The following is a 20,862-nucleotide window of genomic DNA, read 5'->3' on the forward strand; positions in this document are numbered from 1 at the left end:
TATTTCATTGAAGTCTGAGTCAGGTGAGGGCAGTGGGAGGGAGCGTTTTGATCATGACCTAGATGACTGACAATCCTCACAGATATATTTCTGTAGCACATTTCACACTGATTTAGTTAGATTACATAAATAGAGCAAATTCTGTATAGTTCTAACAGATCATTAGAACTGTACATATAAAATGAAAAAAGTTTTAAAACAATTCTTTATTTATCCAGGAAGCTATTTTCAATAATAAAATAAAAGCTTTCTGTATGGGAAGAGAAATATCTTCAAACTTGGAAATAAAGTCCAGTTGATTGTATTTTTTTTTTTTTTTTTTTACTTTTTTTGGAATTACTATGACCAGAGACTGAGAATCTGCCAGTTTTCTGCACACCAAATCATGTTAAATAAATCAGATGCTACAAACATAGAATTATTAACTCTACCCTACCCAACTCTACAAATGATTGATTCAGTTAATCTCAGAGTTACTTTGTTAAAACGATCCCCTGTCACATGTGTTTGCAGGTTGCAAGTGTTTGGGTTTGCTTTCTTCATAATCAAGTAACTGCATGAGAAATGATAGGGTTCCCCAAAAGTGTTGTGATATTTTACCATAAAATTATGAATATTTTAAATAACTAGAACTGAGAGTTGTTGTTAATTAATAAGTCATTAAAATCGAGGCTAAAACCATTAGTGTTTAGTTTTTAGTTACATGATAATGAGGTGTTTACTAGCCTTTTACATAAAATATTGGACTCCTGGACTGACTGTTAGAATCCAGTTGTATTTCACCAATTCAATATTTGAGACTATGTTTCTCAGCCGAGTTATTATTGATTGATAAATCATTCACTGCATGAAAGAATATGGCTTAAAGCAATGGTACCTTTATTAGCTAATAATCCCTTTACAGTATTACTGAATCTAATAACTTTGCGAACACTAAATACTACTAAAAATAAGTAAATAAAAGGGAAAAAGGGGGTTTTTAAGAGTCTGTTCAAAAGTCTCTAAGGTAATTTCATGTTTTGAGGACTAATACATTCAAAGTCTCCTTTGGTGAATGACGCTGATAAAGACATATTAAATGCAATCATGTAGCGAAAAAGTGAACAACTCAGGAATGAATTAACATTTATTGACGCCAGAAAGAATAGGTAAGGTCAGCGCTGGTATGGGGTGGGTCAGCTATACAAAAGGGTTATAGGACACATATAATGCTACTATATGACTGGACATGAGGTAGCTTGAAGCTGGCGATGTTAGTCAGTCCAGCGTAGCAGCCTATCTTCTTTAAACAAAAGGGCCAAAACAATCAGTAACACAAAACCTTGTTTATTAAGTCGGCTAAGTGAGCACTAGCACTCAGTTTAAGCCCCTTACTTAAGAGCCATCAGCAATTATACCAGAAAGCTTCTTTCAAATAAAAACACAAAGCCATGCCAAAATATATATTCTACCTATTTCTCAACCAAGCACAGCACTTATTAAGAAACAGCAAACAGCAATTGCGCCCAGTTGTTCCATGGGCGGCTAATGGGTCAGAACTGAATAATTTTCACAAAACACTGTGTTGAACTTGGGTTGAAACTCAGGAAAAACAACAAATTATGTTCAGCTCCTGAATCGTAGGCAAGGGTGCAGTCTGGTTTAGCAAGCAAACACAGACTGTTCTCTGGAGGGCTTTTGAAGGCTATGTGGCATAGCTTTAAGCTGAGAGCTGGCATTTCTCAGCTCTCAGGACCTGCAGGCCAGAGGCTAAGAGAGATTTGAATGGAGTCAGCTGCTTAAGTAGACTTCATTGCAGGGATGTGATGACGGGGAGTCGCACCTGTTACATCACTGACATTTGAACTTCAACAGTAGTTTAGTGACAGCTTGGTGTCCTCTTTGTTTTAGTATCTCTTTTAAAAGTTGTTCCATATAACAGTGCATTACTCACTTAGTTCTTAACAGAAACATACCGCATCTCTTAACGTAGAAAGAAAAAGGGTATATTCAGTCACAATAAAGATAAACTGAACCTCCAAGACTGTAAAACTTTTCCTGGGAATGCTGTGGATAGCTTGGTTGAGTAATAATCTTGTAATTGAAAGGTTTTAGATTCTATTCTAGCTTACCCCTTTGACATGCCATTGATCCTTTGGGCAACACAATTAACTCCAAGTTGATTATGTGTGTGCATAGTGATGAGTCAAAATGTGCACATTAGAGATGGTGGATTGGGTGAACGAGGCAATGGTGTAAAACACTTTGATGGCTAAGTATCACTTGGAAAACACTTCATAAATGTTGTCCTTTTAAATTTGTATTTTATGATGTTCAACTAATAAAAACATCAATAATATTCAGACCTGAGAGTTTCCACTTCACAGTGTGGACTCATTAGTCCAGAAGATAGCGCCTCTATTCCAGAATCCTGCAGCTTGTTATTACTGAGGTCCATCTCTATCAGGTTAGAAGACTGGGAGCTGAGAACTGAGGCCAGACCTTCACAGCTTTTCTCTGAGAGGTTGCAGTCATTCAGCCTGAAGAGACACAGATAGAAATGCAAAACAGGGCCCTGTGTAGTGAATAAACAACCAGACTATTTAACCAGACAAATTATACTGCAGACCATTCATTCTAAATAAATTTTTTCACCAATAACCTCTATAAATACATCTCTTATAGTGCTGTCCACATATCCCAGAGGTTAATTTGATAATTTACTTCACTTCTGTTTAAATCTCCTTGTGTTTGAATTTATCTCTTCTGTGCTCTCTTAAGGTTTAGAAGTGGTTATTGCATCTGATAGTTGCTTTTGGTTAAGCATAAATTGTGACATCACCCATATAGATTGATGTCAGTTGTATTAACCTGCTGACTCACTCCTGCTAGAATCAATGGTTCACTGAGGGAAGTTTCTATAACTATTAGCCAAACACTCTTGAAACCAAGAAAAAATGTCTATACATAATAAGGTACACACCTATGCTGATATTTTCTTAATATCAATTGTTTTTTCAAGTTTTGTTTTTTTATTATTTTTATAGCCATTTCATAGCTCCAACATCTACAAACACAGATGTTGATGGTGGCTGCAGCACAGCTTATATTTAATGTTAGAGTGATAATTATAAAATTATTGTGTGGACATATGAAACATTGAAAGAAAGAAGATCCTACATTTCTATCCTGTGTTTCAACCAGAAGGGTCATAAACTTTTATGACCTCCTGTAGGTCATGAGGCAGAGTCACACGGTTGTGTGACTTCCATCCAGCCAGTTGGTCAATTTACACTATGTTATTACCTGCATCCTCCCAGATAATCATTACTGGGTTTTCTGTTTAAGACCTGCCCTATTATGTTGTAAACTGTTAATAAAAGGCTTTGCCATGAAGGGATCTGTGTGAGAAGGTGCTGGTTTCTGAGCCGACACCTTCTCTCCGCTTCTGCAGAGGCTGACGTCACAAAACCCTGTCTCTGTGTTGATTATTTCCTTTTAATCTTTTAAACTCACATTTCTCTGGATTAAAACCCAGCATTTAATTTAAGGAGGAATTCACACCCAAACAGGAAAAGACCAGATGAAAGTTCTATAACAAAAAACAAAACAAAAAAAGCATATAGTTAAGGGTGAAACTTAACAAATACTGCAAAATGGAAGAACAGAGGTACAATGCAGTAGATAATGAAACACAGTCACTGTGTTGTTAAACTTAAACCTATAGCATTATAATTATAGAAAATAATTTAAGATAAGGGGTGCTACTGCTACTGTTTGTGAGATGTACCTTGTTCACTTTATGTTTTGACTGCTGAGCAGCATGCTGTTAAAGCTATTTCCATCTGTATTAAGTTATTTTTTTCGTGATATCTCTGTAGTTAAGTAACTCTGTCCAGAAACACTATGAAATATAATACCTACAGCCGCACTGTTCTAGTGTTTGCTCCAAGCCATTAGTGCCACATTATTCAAGCCATAGGTGAGAGTTCTCTAGCATACCCAATTTATTTCTTGTGATAACCTGATCCTGAATAGTTTCTGCCCTTGGGCCTTTTGAGCTTTCCTGCCCCTGATCTGATGTATTTGCCTGGCCTGTCTTCGTACTTCCATTGGATTCTGACTGCTTATGAGCTTGGATCTGGATGTTGATCCCGGCATGGATTTCCTATTACTTCCCCTGGGCTAAGACTGAACTTCATAACCAGGTTAGTGACTCACCCGCTCGTTATCATCCTCCGTCAGAGTTACGTTGTCGCTAACCTGTGTTTTTCTCTCTAATGAAATTCCGGCCTTTTTTTTTTCTGCTGCTGAGTCGCAGATTAGTCAAGCAGTCAATAAGCACTACTATAAATCACTTCTGTCAATCTGCCTAAATGATGGGTCTCAGGTTCTGGTTTCTGACAAAAATTACATTCTTCCCATCTAGAGTAAACATTCTGAATGCCTGGAAATTAGGTTCAGATCTCCATAATCCTATTGGTACTGGTCAGCATTTGTATTATTTTGACTATGAAAAATGAATAAACCTGCTGTGAAATTAACCCCTGTTGGTATTTTATCTAGTGTATTGTTATGCTTTTTTTCTATTAAAAAGATTTTGGATAACTGTCAATCAAACATCAACATGTCTATTTTCTAATATAGCATTGGGTGTTATTCAGTATATCCAGGCTAAAACTGACTCTTTACTGGTTTCAACTGTTGTTCTTAAACCTTAATTCTCTCAGTACTTACAGATTTTTTTTTGAGGCTTTGGCCACTGGCAGGAGTCTGAGAAGAACTTCCTCTGAAGGGGAGTATTTTTTCAGGTCAAACACATCTAGATCTTCTCCTGATGTCACTAAGATGAAGGCCAGAGCTGACCACTGAGCAGGAGACAGTTTATCTGTGGAGAGACTTCCTGATCTCAGAGACTGTTGGATCTCCTGGACCAGAGAACGATCCTTCAGTTCATTCAGACAATGGAACAGGTTGATGGTTTTCTCTGCAGACAGATTCTCATTGATCTTCTTCTTGATGTATTGAACTATATCCTGATTACCTTCTGCACTAAGTTCTGTCTTCATCAGCAGACCATGAAGGAGAGTCTGATTAGTCCCAACTGAAAGACCTAGAAGGAATCGCAGGAACAAGTCCAGATGTCCATTTGGGCTCTTTAAGGCATTATCCAAAACACTCTGGTGGTGATACTTTAGATTTTGGTTGCTCAAAAGCTTAGACATAACTGAAAGTTTTATTAGATCTTGATTTGCAGAGCTGATCTTCGTCTGATGATAATGAAGAGCAGCCAGAAACTCCTGAACACTGAGATGGACGAAGCAGAACACCTTGTCCTGGTTCTGATACAGTCCTCTCTCCTCTCTAAAGATCTGTGTGAACACTCCTGAGTAAACTGAGGCTGCTGTGATATTGAAGCCACACTCATGCAGGTCTGATTCATAGAAGATCAGGTTTCCTTTCTCCAGCTGATCTAAAGCCAGTTTCCCTAATGACTCAATCATCTCCCTATTCTTTGGACTCCAGTGTGGATCTGTCTCAGCTCCTCCATCATACTTGACCAACTTCACTTTGGCCTGAACCACCAGGAAATGGATATACATCTCAGTCAGGGTGCTGGGCATCTCTCCTCCCTCTTTGTTCTCCAACACATCCTCCAGAACCGTAGCAGTGATCCAGCAGAAGACTGGAATGTGACACATTATCTGGATGCTTCTAGATCTATTGATGTGGGAGATGATCCTGCTGGCCTGCTCCTCATCTCTGAATCTCTTCCTGAAGTACTCATCCTTCTGTGGGTCATTGAACCCTCTGACCTCTGTCACCATGCCAACACACTGAGGAGGGATCTGATTGGCTGCTGCAGGTCGTGTGGTTATCCAGAGGAGAGCAGAGGAAAGCAGTTTCCCCCTGATGAGGTTTGTCAGCAGAACATCCACTGAGGTGGACTCTGTAACATCAGTCAGGATCTCCTTGTTCTGGAAGTCCAGAGGAAGTCGACTCTCATCCAGACCATCAAAGATGAACAGAACCTGGAAGTGATCAAAGCTGGAGATTCTTTTGGTTTCAGTGAAGAAGTGATGAACAAGTTCCACCAAGCTGAACTTTTTCTCTTTCAGCACATTCAGCTCTCTGAAGGTGAATGGAAATATGAACTGGATGTTCTGGTGGGCTTTGCCTTCAGCCCAGTCCAGAGTGAACTTCTTTGTCAAGACTGTTTTCCCAATGCCAGCTACTCCCTTTGTCATCACTGTTCTGATTGGATGATCTCTTCCAGGTAGCACTTTAAAGATGTCTTCTTGTCTGATTGTTCTATCTGCACCACGTGGTTTCCTGGACGCTATTTCAATCTGTCTGACCTCATGTTCATCATTGACCATTCCAGTCCCCCCCTCTGTGATGTAGAGCTCTGTGTAGATCTGATTCAGAAGCGTTGGATTTCCTGGTTTAGCGATCCCCTCAAACACACACTGGAACTTCTTTTTCAGTCTGGATTTTAGTTTATCATGACAAATTAAGGAAAAAAGCCCTTTAGGATGAAAAAATATCAGCATTAGAAAAATTTCTTCTGACTGCAATTCATTTAATAATTTATCTATAAGATTAAATTAATGTTGTAAGGCCCTTACTGCTCTGTAGACAGTCAGCTAGCCCCTTCTGATTTATCCACCTCAGGACAGTCAGAGTGATTTTTATAAAAGCTTCTTTGGTGTTCCTCTCCTGCACTTCATCATCACCTTCCAACCACTTCTCACCCTCCCAATGATTCACTAAGTTTTCTGGGTTATCTGCTCTCAGAATCGTCCAGATCCTCTTCAGCTCGTGCTTCACAAAACTAATAATGGTGTTCTCCAGCAACTGAAACAGAATATATAAAAGACAGAGATCATGGCACAAAACATCAGATCCATATTGAACAACTTGACAGTCCTCCGGTATATAAAGTGTAGCATGTTAAGAGAACCTTTGTACAGACCTGAAATATGGAGTCCAGGTCGGTTTTATTTTGCTCTTCACGTGGATCCTTGTGTGCTTCTGAGTTCTGCTGGTCCAGCCTATGAGGGAACCAGGGAAAACATAACTCAAATCAGGTAAAACAACAAACAAAAGATTAAGGTCCATGTGGTGTCCTGCTCCAGAATATATGTTTTTCGCCTATTCAGGTACACCTGTCCATGAAGTAGAAGTCTCTACCTGAGCAGAGATTGAGATTATGATGTTCAGAATCACGTTAAAAAGAAGTAACAATAAAGTAAATAAATTCAGTATAATATTTAAAACAATACATACCACACTAACTAAAAATATCTGATTTAAATAAAATAAAGATAAAACATTAGAAAGATTATTTTCTATTCTGACATTGTTCTACCCCCCTAAAATTTCTATAAAAAACTTAATTTTCATTAAGCTGCACAGCTCCAGCTCCTGATTTTGTTCATATAAAATATTAATGTTAGCAATCCCTAAAACATTAGTAGAAATAAAATTTTGCATTTATTTTTGTTGGGAATGCATATGACAGAACTATTAAAAATACTATAATTTTGATAAAAATGGAAAAAAGAATATAAAGGAACCCTGTGGTTGACTGAATGATCTGTTTGAACTGTAAAGTGCCTTGAGATGACATGTGTTGTGAATTTGGCGCTATTTAAATAAACTGAATTGAATTGAATTGGTACATTACATATATATATATATATATATATATATATATATATATATATATATATATATATATATATATATATATATATATATATATATATATATATATACGTATATATATGACTGTATATTTACAGTTCTAACATTCTTTATTCTTTGTTATAATAAGCATATAATAGCCAATAATTACACTATAGATCATTGTAGTGCCCCAAAACGTATAGCACACATAGATAACCTCATCTTGTTCATAATACAACTCTTACTTTGGGAAAATGGGCTAAACTCTATTTTTTTTAGATTTTTTGCATTATTATAAGCAGGCCAGGTGTGCAACCTCTGCAACAGGAACCACAGCACTGAGCGTTGTGTTCACTGCACAAAGTACACTCACCGGCCACTTTATTAGGTACCCCATGCTAGTAATGGGTTGGACCCCCTTTTGCCTTCAGAACTGCCTCAATTCTTCGTGGCATAGATTCAACAAGGTGCTGGAAGCATTCCTCAGGGAGTTTGGTCCATATTGACAGGATGGCATCACACAGTTGCCGCAGATTGCCTGAACATCCATGATACGAAACTCCCGTTCCACCACATCCCAAAGATGCTCTATTGGATTGAGATCTGGTGACTGTGGAGGCCATTTGAGTACAGTGAACTCATTGTCATGTTCAAGAAACCAGTCTGAGATGATTCCAGCTTTATGACATGGCGCATTATCCTGCTGAAAGTAGCCATCAGAAGTTGGGTACATTGTGGTCATAAAGGGATGGACATGGTCAGCAACAATGCTCAGGTAGGCTGTGGCGTTGCAACGATGCTTAATTGGTACCAAGGGGCCAAAAGAGTGCCAAGAAAATATTCCCTACACCATGACACCACCACCAGCAGCCTGAACCGTTGATACAAGGCAGGATGGATCCATGCTTTCATGTTGTAAACGCCAAATTCTGACCCTACCATCCGAATGTTGCAGCAGAAATCGAGACTCATCAGACCAGGCAACGTTTTTCCAATCTTCTATTGTCCAATTTCGATGAGCTTGTGCAAATTGTAGCCTCAGTTTCCTGTTCTTAGCTGAAAGGAGTGGCACCGGTGTGGTCTTCTGCTGCTGTAGCCATCTGCCTCAAAGTTCCACGTACTGTGCATTCAGAGATGCTCTTCTGCCCACCTCGGTTGTAACGGGTGGTTATTTGAGTCACTGTTGCCCTTCTATCAGCTCCATCCAGTCTGGCCATTCTCCTCTGACCTCTGGCATCAACAAGGCATTTCTACCCACAGAACTGCCGCACACTGGATGTTTTTTCTTTTTCGGACCATTCTCTGTAAACCCTAGAGATGGTTGTGCGTGAAAATCCAAGTAGATCAGCAGTTTCTGAAATACTCAGACCAGCCCTTCTGGCACCAACAATCATGCCACGTTCAAAGTCACTCAGATCACCTTTCTTCCCCATACTGATCGGTTTGAACTGCAGGAGATTGTCTTGACCATGTCTATGTTGGGATCTGGAGATCTGTCCACCTTTCTCCAGCAGAGGGCGCCCTAGGTCTCTGAGAGCTGAAGCTGACTACCACACCTGTGGCTGATTTGCTCATCAGGGAGGAGCAGTATATAAGCAGCAGCAAGACTACTCTTCAGCGCCAGAGTGTTGTACCAGTTACGGTTAGCAAGCCTGAGCCAACCTGCCTGTCTGACTCTCTGACTCCCTTGAAAGCCTGACCAGATTCTAATCTGTTTTGTCCTCTCTGCTTCCTAGGAAAAACTTGACTGCAACCTGGAGCTCTGGAAGAGCCTCCCCACCGAGAACCTGCCTGCCTGCCTCTCAGTAAACAAACCTGAAGATCAAACTGTCTGACTCAGCCTGCCAGCCTTCAAGTAGGAAACTTGGAGGAACTCAGAACACAAACAAGCCTAAGTCAAGTCCTGCTGCTGCCTAGCTCTCTGCTGCCACTCTGTCTCCAGACCCTCCTGGTTCCCTCCCTCTGCCATTCAGCCTGAACCTCAGAACAGGTACAGACCTGCACAATACTCAGACTCAAGATCGCTAGCTTCCTGGCTAACCTAACTATCCCTCTCTGCAGAAGAACCCTGTGAAACCTGTCCCGGACCAGATTCCAGTTTCTGACAATAACCTTGTGCTTTCATTTAATAAACTGTTTAAAGTTTTACTCTGACTCCGTAGTGTGTTCTGCATGTGGGTTAGATCCCTAAACCCAAACATGACAGAACACTCTGGCCAACAACCTAACCCAGCAGTTCACCTCCGGAGGCTGATTAAGGAGCAAGCTGCTCTCATTCGTGGACATGATTCGACCCTCCGTGAGTTAACTACACGTTTGGATCAACAGACTCAAACACTTCAAAATTTTGCTGGCTATCTGGGTAATGCTAACGCAGAACCAGCTCAACTTCCTGTTCCGGAGCCAAGCCCGGCTCTAAGGTCAGAACCTGTTCCGTCACATCCTGAATTCCGTCTGTCACTTCCGGAGAAGTTCTCAGGTATTACGACCAAATGCAAAGGATTTCTATTTCAGTGTAAACACATTTTTGAACACTCTCCTTTCTGCTTCTCCGATGATAAGAGAAAAATTAGTTAGATCCAAGAACATCAAGCCTGACTCTCTTTCTCGTCTTTACTCATCTGAAAAGCCTGAAACACCTGAACCTGTTCTTCCTGCCAGTTGCACGGTGGGAGCCGTTTCCTGGGAGATCACCGACCTGATTAATCTTGCCCAAGCCTCTGAACCTGACCCAGGAAATGGACCACCACCAAACCGTACGTACGTACCCACCTCTGTAAGATCTAGGCTCATACACTGGATGCACTCTGCAAAATTTTCAGCCCATCCAGGAATCAGCAGAACCATAGCCCTCATCACCCGGCGTTTCTGGTGGCCGTCCCTTCATAAGGACGTGAAGGAATATGTGCTGGCCTGTCCCATCTGTGCCAGAAACAAGCCGTCTCATCAACCTCCATCCGGTGTGCTTCATCCTCTGCCTGTTCCGCCACGTCCCTGGTCCCACATTGGGGTGGATTTTGTAACCGGTCTTCCTGCCTCAAGGGGTATGACTACTATTCTTACCATCATTGATCTGACAATAACTATTGCTTTCATTTAATAAACTGTTTAAACTTTTACTCTGACTCCGTAGTGTGTTCTGCATGTGGGTTAGATCCCTAAACCCAAACATGACAATCTACATGCCTAAATGCACTGAGTTGTCGCCATGTGATTGGCTGCTTAGAAATTAAGTGTTAACGAGCAGTTGGACAGTTGTACCTAATAAAGTGGCCGGAGTGTATACCTGTCACAAATGCAGGAAGGACTCACCTTGGGTTTGTAAAAACTGCTACCAATTGTAGCTTAATATGTAGTGCTTTTCCTTGGGTGGAATAAGTGTTACTCCAAAACTGAAATCATACTGTATTTAATTCTCTAAGCTGAAATGTTGAATGACAAGAAAAGGTGAGAACAGACAAAATACTATCATTCTCTAAGTTGTTCTTTCTTTCACATAGTGATCTTTGCAATATAAATGAGTCTGTTGGTGAATGGACAATATTAATAGGTTCTGCCTTGCCTTGTTGGAAAAGCATGGCTATGACCTGTTCTCAGCTCAGGAACTAGGACCCGTATGATATCTGGTTGTTCAATAGGTTTGCCTAAATACAAGATTTAGATATGACTTATTAGCATATCCCTGCAAAAAGGTCTGAAGTTGCAGGGGCAGGTAATGAAAAGTGTTTGGAGCATGCTCTTGTTCTGATGCCAGTTTGTTTCAGCCTTTATCCAGTCTCATGCAGAAGGGCTGGTCACATCACAGGTTATTTGCATTAGAACAAGGACACTTAGCAAGGTAGAGTGAATATACAAACTTGAAGAGGGAAGGGGGGCTTGCAGGAAAACTGGAATTCTCTGGGACATCTAGTGTTAACTCCCCTCTGACCTGGGGTCCTGGATCCTCCTTGCCAGAGCAGTGGTTTTGTACCTTGTCAATCTCAAGTTGCCAAAGCAGTTGTTTACAGCTGTTAGAACATTGAGTTACGAGTTCTTTTGCCATGATTGTAGACTGTGGGTTTCGAAGTCTCCATTTCTCTCACATCCTTTGCATATAGCCTCTCTGACAAGGACTACTTAAGTGCCATTCTTGCATCTTGTCCATTTCCTGCTTGTTGTTCCAGTTGTTGTTCCAGTAGCCCACTTGACATCAAGGTGCTCTGTTCTCCAAAACCTGATGCAGACTTTATTTGGCTTCGCCACGTCTGCTCTGTAAAGCTCTGTATGTCGAATGAACAGATTTTCCAGTGGCAACTCTAATTTTTTAAACCAACCTGTCTCCTAATTTTTATTTAAACAGCGAACTAGCTGCTGTTTAATATTCCTCTTAGTGGTGCTGTGTGTCTCTCCTCCTAACCACGTAGCTACATTGTATGCAGTGAAATAAGACCGCAAATCAGATGTCTCAAAGTGACAAATCCGATGATGTTACACAGAGTTTTCCTCTCTCCAGCTGCTCCCGGGACACGGGAGCAGCTGGAGAGAGGAAAACTTTGTATGAAATGAGGATAGAGGGATCCGGTATTGAATGTGAGACAAACAGTGAAAGTTCGAAATGTGTATTAAATGGTAAATGGCCTGTACTTACACTACATTCAGTCATGCACCCATTCACACACACACACTGATGTTGGCAAGCTACATTGTAAACACAGCTGCCCTGGGGCTCACTGACAGAAGTGAGGCTGCCGTACGGGGCTTGAACTGTCAATCCTGCGATTTCAGGGCCAACTCCTACACCCAACGCCACTGTCACCCTTTTTTTTATTTATATTTCTTTTTATTCAGTGTCCTGTCTGGCAATGTGGCAATAAGAATAATTGTCTTGATGCCAAAAAGAGCCCAACAGATTTTACTTTCACAAGTGTAGCAGTATGGCAATTGCCATATTGCTCCACTTGTTTCATGCATATAAATTGCTTTTTTATAATTATGCAGGGAGCTTTACAGTTTATATGGACACTGCAATGTAAGTAGAGCAGAAAAACAGAAGAAGAAAAGGAAAAAAAAGAGAAAAGATGAAAGAAGGAAGAGATAGAAAGGAGACAATGACAAAAAAATTTCAGTCTGCTTCATCACCTGTAACGAGATGAAAAAAGAACAGCACAACCAAAAGACATGGTACGAGACATATAATAAAGCAACACCTTGAAACTATCGCTAAAGTAATATTATTAAGTCTGGCATGTACTCTGTGTTACCTGATGATATGAATGTGGGCTTTCTGTAAGGAAGTGAATCTCTGAGTACCTGGAGCCAAGCACCTTTAGTTCTTTGTGAGGGTGAACTTGTGCATGTAAAGTTTATTCATAGAGAAAATGCTCAATAGTGGTTGTGAAGAGCTGAAGAGGAACACCCCCCCAGAGCACTGAGTCCAGCGTCGGGAGACCCAAAGCCCCAGGCGCCCAAAGGGTCCCCAAAAACGAAGGCACCAAGGAGGGGTGAGCCCCGGTGCCAGCCAGCGGAGGGGCAGGACAGGGGGATACTAATGCCGTTACCTTTGTTTAGTTACGAGTAATCAAAATTATTACTCCAACTGTAACTATAACGCAGTTACCATTGCCGACACCCCGTTACTGCACGTTACACGTGCGCACCTTGTCATGAGAAAGGAGAGGATGGAGAGCGAGGAGGACTCCAGCTACAAAACAGCGTTTTCCAGATAGAAATACTGGTGTTACGTCGAGCTGCGTTTCCCCATCAGATACGGTTTCCCCTGCATCTCCGCACAGCGCAGGCGGCACGATTCAGGAAACGCGCATGCTTGCTAAAGGCGCGTAACAGGTGCCCTGTGCTCGCGCCACAGGGGAACTACGGAGAGCGTGAACGATCAAATGTTAGCCTCTATGGAGAAAGGGAGAAATCTGGATGGATGGATGGATGGATGGATGGATGGATGGATGGATGGATGGATGGATGGATGGATGGATGGATGGATGGATGGATGGATGGATGGATGGATGGATGGATGGATGGATGGATGGATGGATGGATGGATGGATGGATAGATAGATAGATAGATAGATAGATAGATAGATAGATAGATAGATAGATAGATAGATAGATAGATAGATAGACGTTGCAGTATCTATAACAACCCGACAGCTCTGATTGCTGATCAAGCTCTGCACTGGTGGCAGCATGATGCTGCAGCTTCCCTCTCATCAGAGAACGTTCCTGGAGCTGGTTGGACGTCCTGAAGCTTCTTTTCTGCAGCTGAACTTCTCAGCTTAAAGTTCAGTCTGACTTAGTTTCCATCTATCAGAGGTTGATGATGTTTAAACATGATTATAGCAGCTAGTAACAGATGACTCACCTTGGATCTGCTGCTCCAGGATCATTACTGAATACAGGAGGATGATCTTTGGACCGGTCACTCTTCATAGAAACACAGCTGGGTGATGGAGACTCTGCTCTGTTCTCCTCTGTGTTCCTCCAGATGTTCCTCTGTGGGTTCCAGCCTGAAGCCCATCTAAGAAGGAAACAAAAACCCTTAGTTAACATGACCCGGAAATTATAGTGTATGATTTTTTTTTAAACTATTTATTTGTAAGACACAGCTGCAAATAAATATGCAAAGACCTGAGAAAGTCAAAGTTAATATTTGGTACAGTAGCCTTTCTTTGCAATTCCAGAGGTCAGATGTTTCCTGTAGTTTTTCACCAGGTTTGAACACACTGCAGGAGGGATTTTGGCCCACTCCTCCACACTGATATTCTCTAGATCACTCAGATTTCTGGGCTTTGGCTGAGAAACACAGAGTTTGGCTCCCTCCAAAGATTCTCTATTGGGTTTAGGTCTGGAGATTGGATAGGCCACCCTAGAACCTTGATAAGCTTCTTCCAGAGCCACTCCTTGGTTATCCTGGCTGTGTCTCATCTGACTACATGACTTTCTCCCATGACTCCTCTGGATCATCCAGATGGTCCTTGGCAAACTGAAGACGGGCCTTGACCAGTGCTGGTTTAAGCAGGGGAACCTTCCTACCATGCATGATTTCAAACAATGACATCTGGGTGTATTACCAACAGTAACCATGGAAACGGTGGTTCCAGCTCTTGTCAGGTCATTGATCAGCTCCTTCCATGCAGTTCTGGGCTGATTTCTCACCTTTCTAAGGATCACTGAGGCCCCACCAGGTGAGATCCTGCATGGAGCCCCATTCTGAGGGAGATTGACAGTCATGTTTAGCTTCTTCCATTTTCTAATGATTGCTCCTACAGTGGACCTTTTTTCTCCAAGCTGCTTGGTAATTTCCCCGTAGCCCTTTCCAGCCATGTGGAGGTTTACAGTTTAGTCTCTAGTGTCTATGGACAGCTCTTTGGTCTTGGCCATGTTAGTAGTTGGATTCTTACTGATTCTATGGGGTGGACAGGTGTCTTTAAGCAGCTAATGACCTCAAACAGGTGCATCAGTGCAGGATAATAAATGGAGTGGAGGTGGACATTTTGAAGGCAGACTAACAGGTCTTTGAGGGTCAGAATTCTAGCTGATAGATGTTCAGATACTTATGTGCAGCTGTATCATACAAATTAATAGTTAAAAAAAACATGTATTGTGATTTCGAGAGTATGTCTCACACAGTGGACATGTACCTACAAAGACAATTTCAGAGCCCTCCATGATTTTTAAATAGGAGAACTTGTAAAATAGCAGGGTGTTCAAATACTTATAGTCCTCATTGGTACGTAATGATTATGTTTCAAGTTCTATTTTCATTTTAATGCTATTTGCAGCTTTTTTTTTTCTTTTACAGTGTCCTGTCTGGCAATGTGGCAATAAGAATAATTGTGTTGATGCCAAAAAGAGCCCAACAGATTTTACTTTCACAAGTGTAGCAGTATGGCAATTGCCATATTGCTCCACTTGTTTCATACATATAAATTGCTTTATTATGATTATGCAGGTAATTTCACAGTTTATATGGACATTGCAATGTAAATAGAGCAGAAAAACAGAAGAAAAGGAAAAAAAGAAAATAAAAAAGAGAAAAGATGATAGAAAGAAGAGATAGAAAGGAGATAATGACAAAACATTTTCAGTCTGCTTCATCACCTGTAACGAGATGAAAAAAGAACAGCACAACCGAAAGACATGGTACGAGACATATAATAAAGCAACAGCCTTGAAACTATCGCTAAAGTAGTATTATTAAGTCTGACATGTACTCTGTGTTACCTGAAGATATGAATGTGGGGTTTCTGTTTGGAAGTGAATCTCTAAGTACCTGGAGCCTAGCACCTGTAGTTGTTTGTGAGGGTGAACTTGTGCATGTAAAGTTTATTCATAGAGAAAATGCTCAATAGTGGTTGTGCAGAGCCAAAGAGGCGCACCCCCCAGAGCACTGAGTCCAGCGCCGGGAGACCCAAAGCCCCAGGCGCCCAAAGAGACCCCAAGAGCGAAGGCACCAAGGAGGGGCCAGCCCCGGAAATCGGACCCCCACCAAGGGAGGAGAGACGGCCCCGAGGAAGTCCCCGAGCCACTGCCATGCCGGCGCCCCGGGGAGCCGCGGGGACAAGTCCGCGGGCTCCGCCGGCAGCCGGCCACCCTGAAGTAAGGCCGGGCACCAAACACCGGCCCCCCCCACGGCACCGACTGAAATGCCCCGGCCCCACAGAGCACCGAAACACGCCCCGTTCCCCTGCACAAAGCCTCGGCGACCGGCCGCAACACCCAATGCGACCGCGCCACCCAGGAAAAACACACAGGCGGCCTTACCCATAGCCAGGGCCAAAAGCGTGGCCCCACCCCACCAAGACCAATGCCACCAGCGCGCAACGCAACACACCTCGCACAGAAACAACCCAAGAGCAGAAAAGCCGCTCGGCGCCCGACCGCAAAAGATTGGACTGCAGCTGGCGCAACCATCCCCCCCAGCAGCCCGCGGGCAGCGCAAAGCCAGAGCGGAGCGAACTAGGGTGCTCACCCACTGGACGAAGCCAGAGCAGCACAATCGCGTCCGCCGCACCCCCCGCCGCCCGCACCAGCCTCCGACACGCGGCAGAAGCAGCCACGCCGCCAGACCCCTGACGCGCACTGGCCAGAGCCACTTCACCCCCCACCCGCCCCGCAGCCACACCCGCCGCTATCAGCGGGAACAAAGCAGCTCCATCATGTCTCCAAGTGTGAAAACCCACCCAAAAACCCAATTAGCGCAGCCAGCACATCCACACCAGCCCCCCAACACCACCCCCCGCCGGAGCCGCCCTGACCCCCACACACCACCGATGAGCCACCAGCAGGACCCCCACCCAACGGGCCCGCCCGCCCCCAGAGAAGACAGACATGCCAATCCCCCCAAAGAAGAAAACAAAAATAATTAAATGCGACAGTGGACACCAGACACCGACCCGCCCGCAGCCGCTTCCCCCACCAAAAAAAATAAATAAATAATTTTAAAAAATCCTCTATGCAAGAGGAGAAATGCAAACGGAAAAACCAGAGCCCAAAACAAAACCCAAGACCAGCACTTCACCACGCCGTGCAGCTCTCCTCCTCCCTGAACCGATACCACAAAACCGGCATCGGAAAAAACATCGAAGCAAAGGCACCGCAACCGAAAATCCCCCAACAACACCCAGCCCCCCCCCCCCGAAGGGAATCCAGTCCTGGGCCCCAGGGATCCGAAGCCTCAGGGACGCCCAACCCCCAGACAGGAGCCCCAGCGAGGCCCCGCCGGCCGGGGCCCACGGAGAGGCTGCCAGGGATGAGCCAGCAGCCACCCGGGCATCCACCCCCAGACCCCGAGCTCCAGCAGTGCACCGGCGAGCCGCGACGCCAGCCAGCGGAGGGAGAGCAGGACGGGGGGAATGGGCTCCGCGCTTAGCAGAGACTTGAGATGTATTTGGGAGAGGGTGTGGTTGAGACCCCAACCTGGGAGAGAAAAATAAATAAATAAATAAAAATAAAAAAATCACTCACAATCTCAATCATGCCTTCCCTCCCTAGTGCCCCCACTCGCACCACAGAAGAAAAAAAACGCGGACACATATTCACACATAACACTCGCATTCAATAATACCAGGACCAAAGACCCGGCAGCACCTGTTGTTGGTCCCAGGACTATCGGATGACCCAATAAGTGAACCTAAAATCCGGATGGGGGGAGGGGAGCGGTGACACTGCCATACCAACCCATCTCATTCCTGCTTCGAGCCCGGCCCCCCACCCCTCACACAGACAACCCCCAGCAAGAGCCCCCCCCCGGGACTGGGGCCCACCCATCCCGCGCAGGCCACCCAACCAGAACCGCCCCCCCCCCCAAAAAAAATACTTCAACCAGGCACTTCATGCCCCTCCTTCCAACCTTCTTTGGGGAGAGGAGAGGCGACACCCCCGCCACCGGCAGGCCACCTAGGCCCCACAGCCGGCCCCAGCCAAAACCACAGACCAGGTGGCTCAGTCTTCCTCCAGGCCCCAGACTCCGGGTGGCAGCCAGAGAACAGGGGTGTGAGAAGACCCCGATCCTCCCTGGGCCTGCTCAAATGTGGTGTTGTTTCGTGTTGCTCTCAGATGTAATCAAAACTGGGAACACCAACAGGGGGTGTCCGGGACAGTCCACCCCCCCCCCCCCCTCCGGGATATAGATGGTGCCAGTGCATCCCCCCATTCGACAACCCTGAACCCTCAATGTCTAGATTATGAGAGGGGATGGAGGAGGCCGACCGTGGTGAGGCCCATAAAATAAGCCCCCCAGGTGGCCTTGACCCCCACCCCCCAGGAAATACCCTACATAGATGTGTGATGTGAAAATAATGTAGATGGAAGTGTCTAAAATGCAAAATAAAATTGGGGTGGGGGACATCATTAGAAGGTGGGGCCCTCCAGTAATGACCCCCTCCCCAAAAACCTACATGTGTGGCAGAGTGATGGAGCAGGCACAGGGAGGATTTCGGGGATTGGGAGCAAAGGACTGGGGTGCTTACTGCAATCTCAGGGAACCAGCTCCCCCGCTGACTCCAATAGGCACCCCCATTCCCTGAGAGCCCCTCCGGAGAGGGGGGCCCCACCAGTCCCACCACTGTAACCCGGGGGCCAGGGACCGGCAGCATGACCCACCAGCCAGCCTGGCACAGGGCTGACACCACCAACCTCCCCCCATCCTGTCCATCCTCAAAAAAAAAAACAATTAATGATAATAAAAATTAAAATAAATAAAAATAAATAAATGAATAAATAAGGGAGGGGGACAACCCCGGCCAGCCAGCCCACGTGCAACACACAGAGCCCTTATCCCGGATAAAGCCCCACCAGGGGACAGCACGGACCAGGACCAAGACAGGGAGCCAGACCCGAAGCCCTTCTGAAATCCTCTTGCCTCTATCACTAGCCAAACACCGAGCAACCCTCCACTCCCAAACCGCCTCCGCGCATGATGCACCGCACACCACCAGCATCCGTCCCAACAAAGCGAAGCCACACACCCCGGGGGACATCCCAAAGGGGCCCCATGACGCCCGCAACCAGCCCACGACAGACACACATGAACCCTGGCCGCAGGCGCGACCACCCATGCACCCCCGCAGGACGACGCAACCACACCAAGCGCCACGGCCAACCACCACAAAAGAACCGATGTCCGGTTGACCTGTATAGTGCACTATGTGGAGGATTTTGTATTGTATTAATCGTAAAATTGGGGTTTCTAGTCATGTTAAAAGTTCTTAGACATATCTGAGCCCAGATGTGTTGTTCAAAACTGACTGATAAATCCTCCTCCCATTTAGCAATAGGAAGAGATATTGTATCATCCAGTTTATTCAGTGTAAGGGGTTTAACTCTAGAAATTAATATATTAGTTGGAATTTTTAAACCTCCATCAATATGCTTAAATTTATTTCTAATTATAGCTTTAATTTGCTCATATTCTAAGAATTTATTTTTGTTAATGCCATATTGCAAATTTAATCTAACAAATGTGATAAACTCTGTACCTTCAAATAAATGATCCAGATATGTAATACCTTTATTCTTCCAGTACAGAAAGTTTATCACATTATTGTTTTGTAGAATCTCAGGGTTATTCCAGATGGGTGTACGACTGCACGGGATAAGTGATGACTTCATTATTTTTAGAAATCATTTTAATTGAGGCTACCCTACCTATACCTATAATATAGGTATACAAATATACCTATATTTGCAGCTTTAATGCTCTAAATATCAGAGCTCTAAAAGTATTCAGATGTTCATCAAGGACTGAGGTTCAGTTCAGTTTGTATCATCCTGTCTGGAATTCTAATTCAGAACAAAACTACACTGAGTCAGTTTATTTCATTGCTTCTCTACGAACGCAGTGAGATAACGAATAAAACCAAGTCATTATATCTGCATAGAATTGATAGTCTGAATAGTTTTCTAAGTTATTTTATTTCATTTAAGAAAAGAAATGACTTTACTCTTCCACTTAACTACAATCTAGTACCTGTACTTCTTAGTTGTACTTAAGTAACTAAGTTCAATCAGTAGTTTTAACAGCTCTGATTGCTGATCAAGCTCTGCACTGGTGGCAGCATGATGCTGCAGCTTCCCTCTCATCAGAGAACGTTCCTGGAGCTGGTTGGACGTCCTGAAGCTTCTTTTCTGCAGCTGAACTTCTCAATTTCCATCTATCAGAGATTGATGATGTTTAAACATGATTATAGCAGCTAGTAACAGATGACTCACCTTGGATCTGCTGCTCCAGGATCATTACTGAATACAGGAGGATGATCTTTGGACCGGTCACTCTTCATAGAAACACAGCTGAGTGATGGAGACTCTGCTCTGTTCTCCTCTGTGTTCCTCCAGATGTTCCTCTGTGTGTTCTGGCCTGAAGCCCATCTAAGAAGGAAACAAAGACGCTTAGTTAATAGGGATGGAACGGTTTATGAAAACCGTCCGAACTGTTCGGTTCGACTGTCTCGGTTCGGTTCGCGTGTGTTTCGTTCGGTTCATGCGCTGCTCCTTTTTCTCATAGGCGAAGCGTTTACACTCCAGAGCAGAAGGTGGCGGTACTGCGACCAAAGCCAACCACCAGTAGTAAACAAGAAGAAGAAGAAGTGAAGCAGCGTAGCCGGGTGTAGCAGAAAGAATCAGTTGTTGTGGAGAATTGTGTGGGTATGGCGAGTGGGAAAGAACAGGAGTTGGAAGACGCGCCAGCAGCACTTTATA

General features: G+C 43.9%; 1 protein-coding gene across 1 annotated transcript in view; it reads right to left on the bottom strand.

Moving 5' to 3' along the window:
• LOC119793804 (NLR family CARD domain-containing protein 3-like) overlaps nucleotides 1-20,511 on the bottom strand; it is a 32,550-nt gene extending 12,039 nt beyond the window's left edge. Inside the window, 6 exon segments of the mRNA XM_038301079.1 lie at nucleotides 2,346-2,519; nucleotides 4,717-6,508; nucleotides 6,609-6,837; nucleotides 6,956-7,034; nucleotides 14,027-14,182; nucleotides 20,377-20,511. Coding sequence (XP_038157007.1) covers nucleotides 2,346-2,519; nucleotides 4,717-6,508; nucleotides 6,609-6,837; nucleotides 6,956-7,034; nucleotides 14,027-14,182; nucleotides 20,377-20,444 — 2,498 coding nt within the window. The 5' untranslated portion in view covers nucleotides 20,445-20,511.
• Between the last annotated feature and the right edge of the window lie 351 nt (nucleotides 20,512-20,862).

Source organism: Cyprinodon tularosa, unplaced genomic scaffold, assembly GCF_016077235.1.
Source record: "Cyprinodon tularosa strain WSP-4 unplaced genomic scaffold, ASM1607723v1 ctg1124, whole genome shotgun sequence".
Classification (NCBI taxonomy): domain Eukaryota; kingdom Metazoa; phylum Chordata; class Actinopteri; order Cyprinodontiformes; family Cyprinodontidae; genus Cyprinodon; species Cyprinodon tularosa.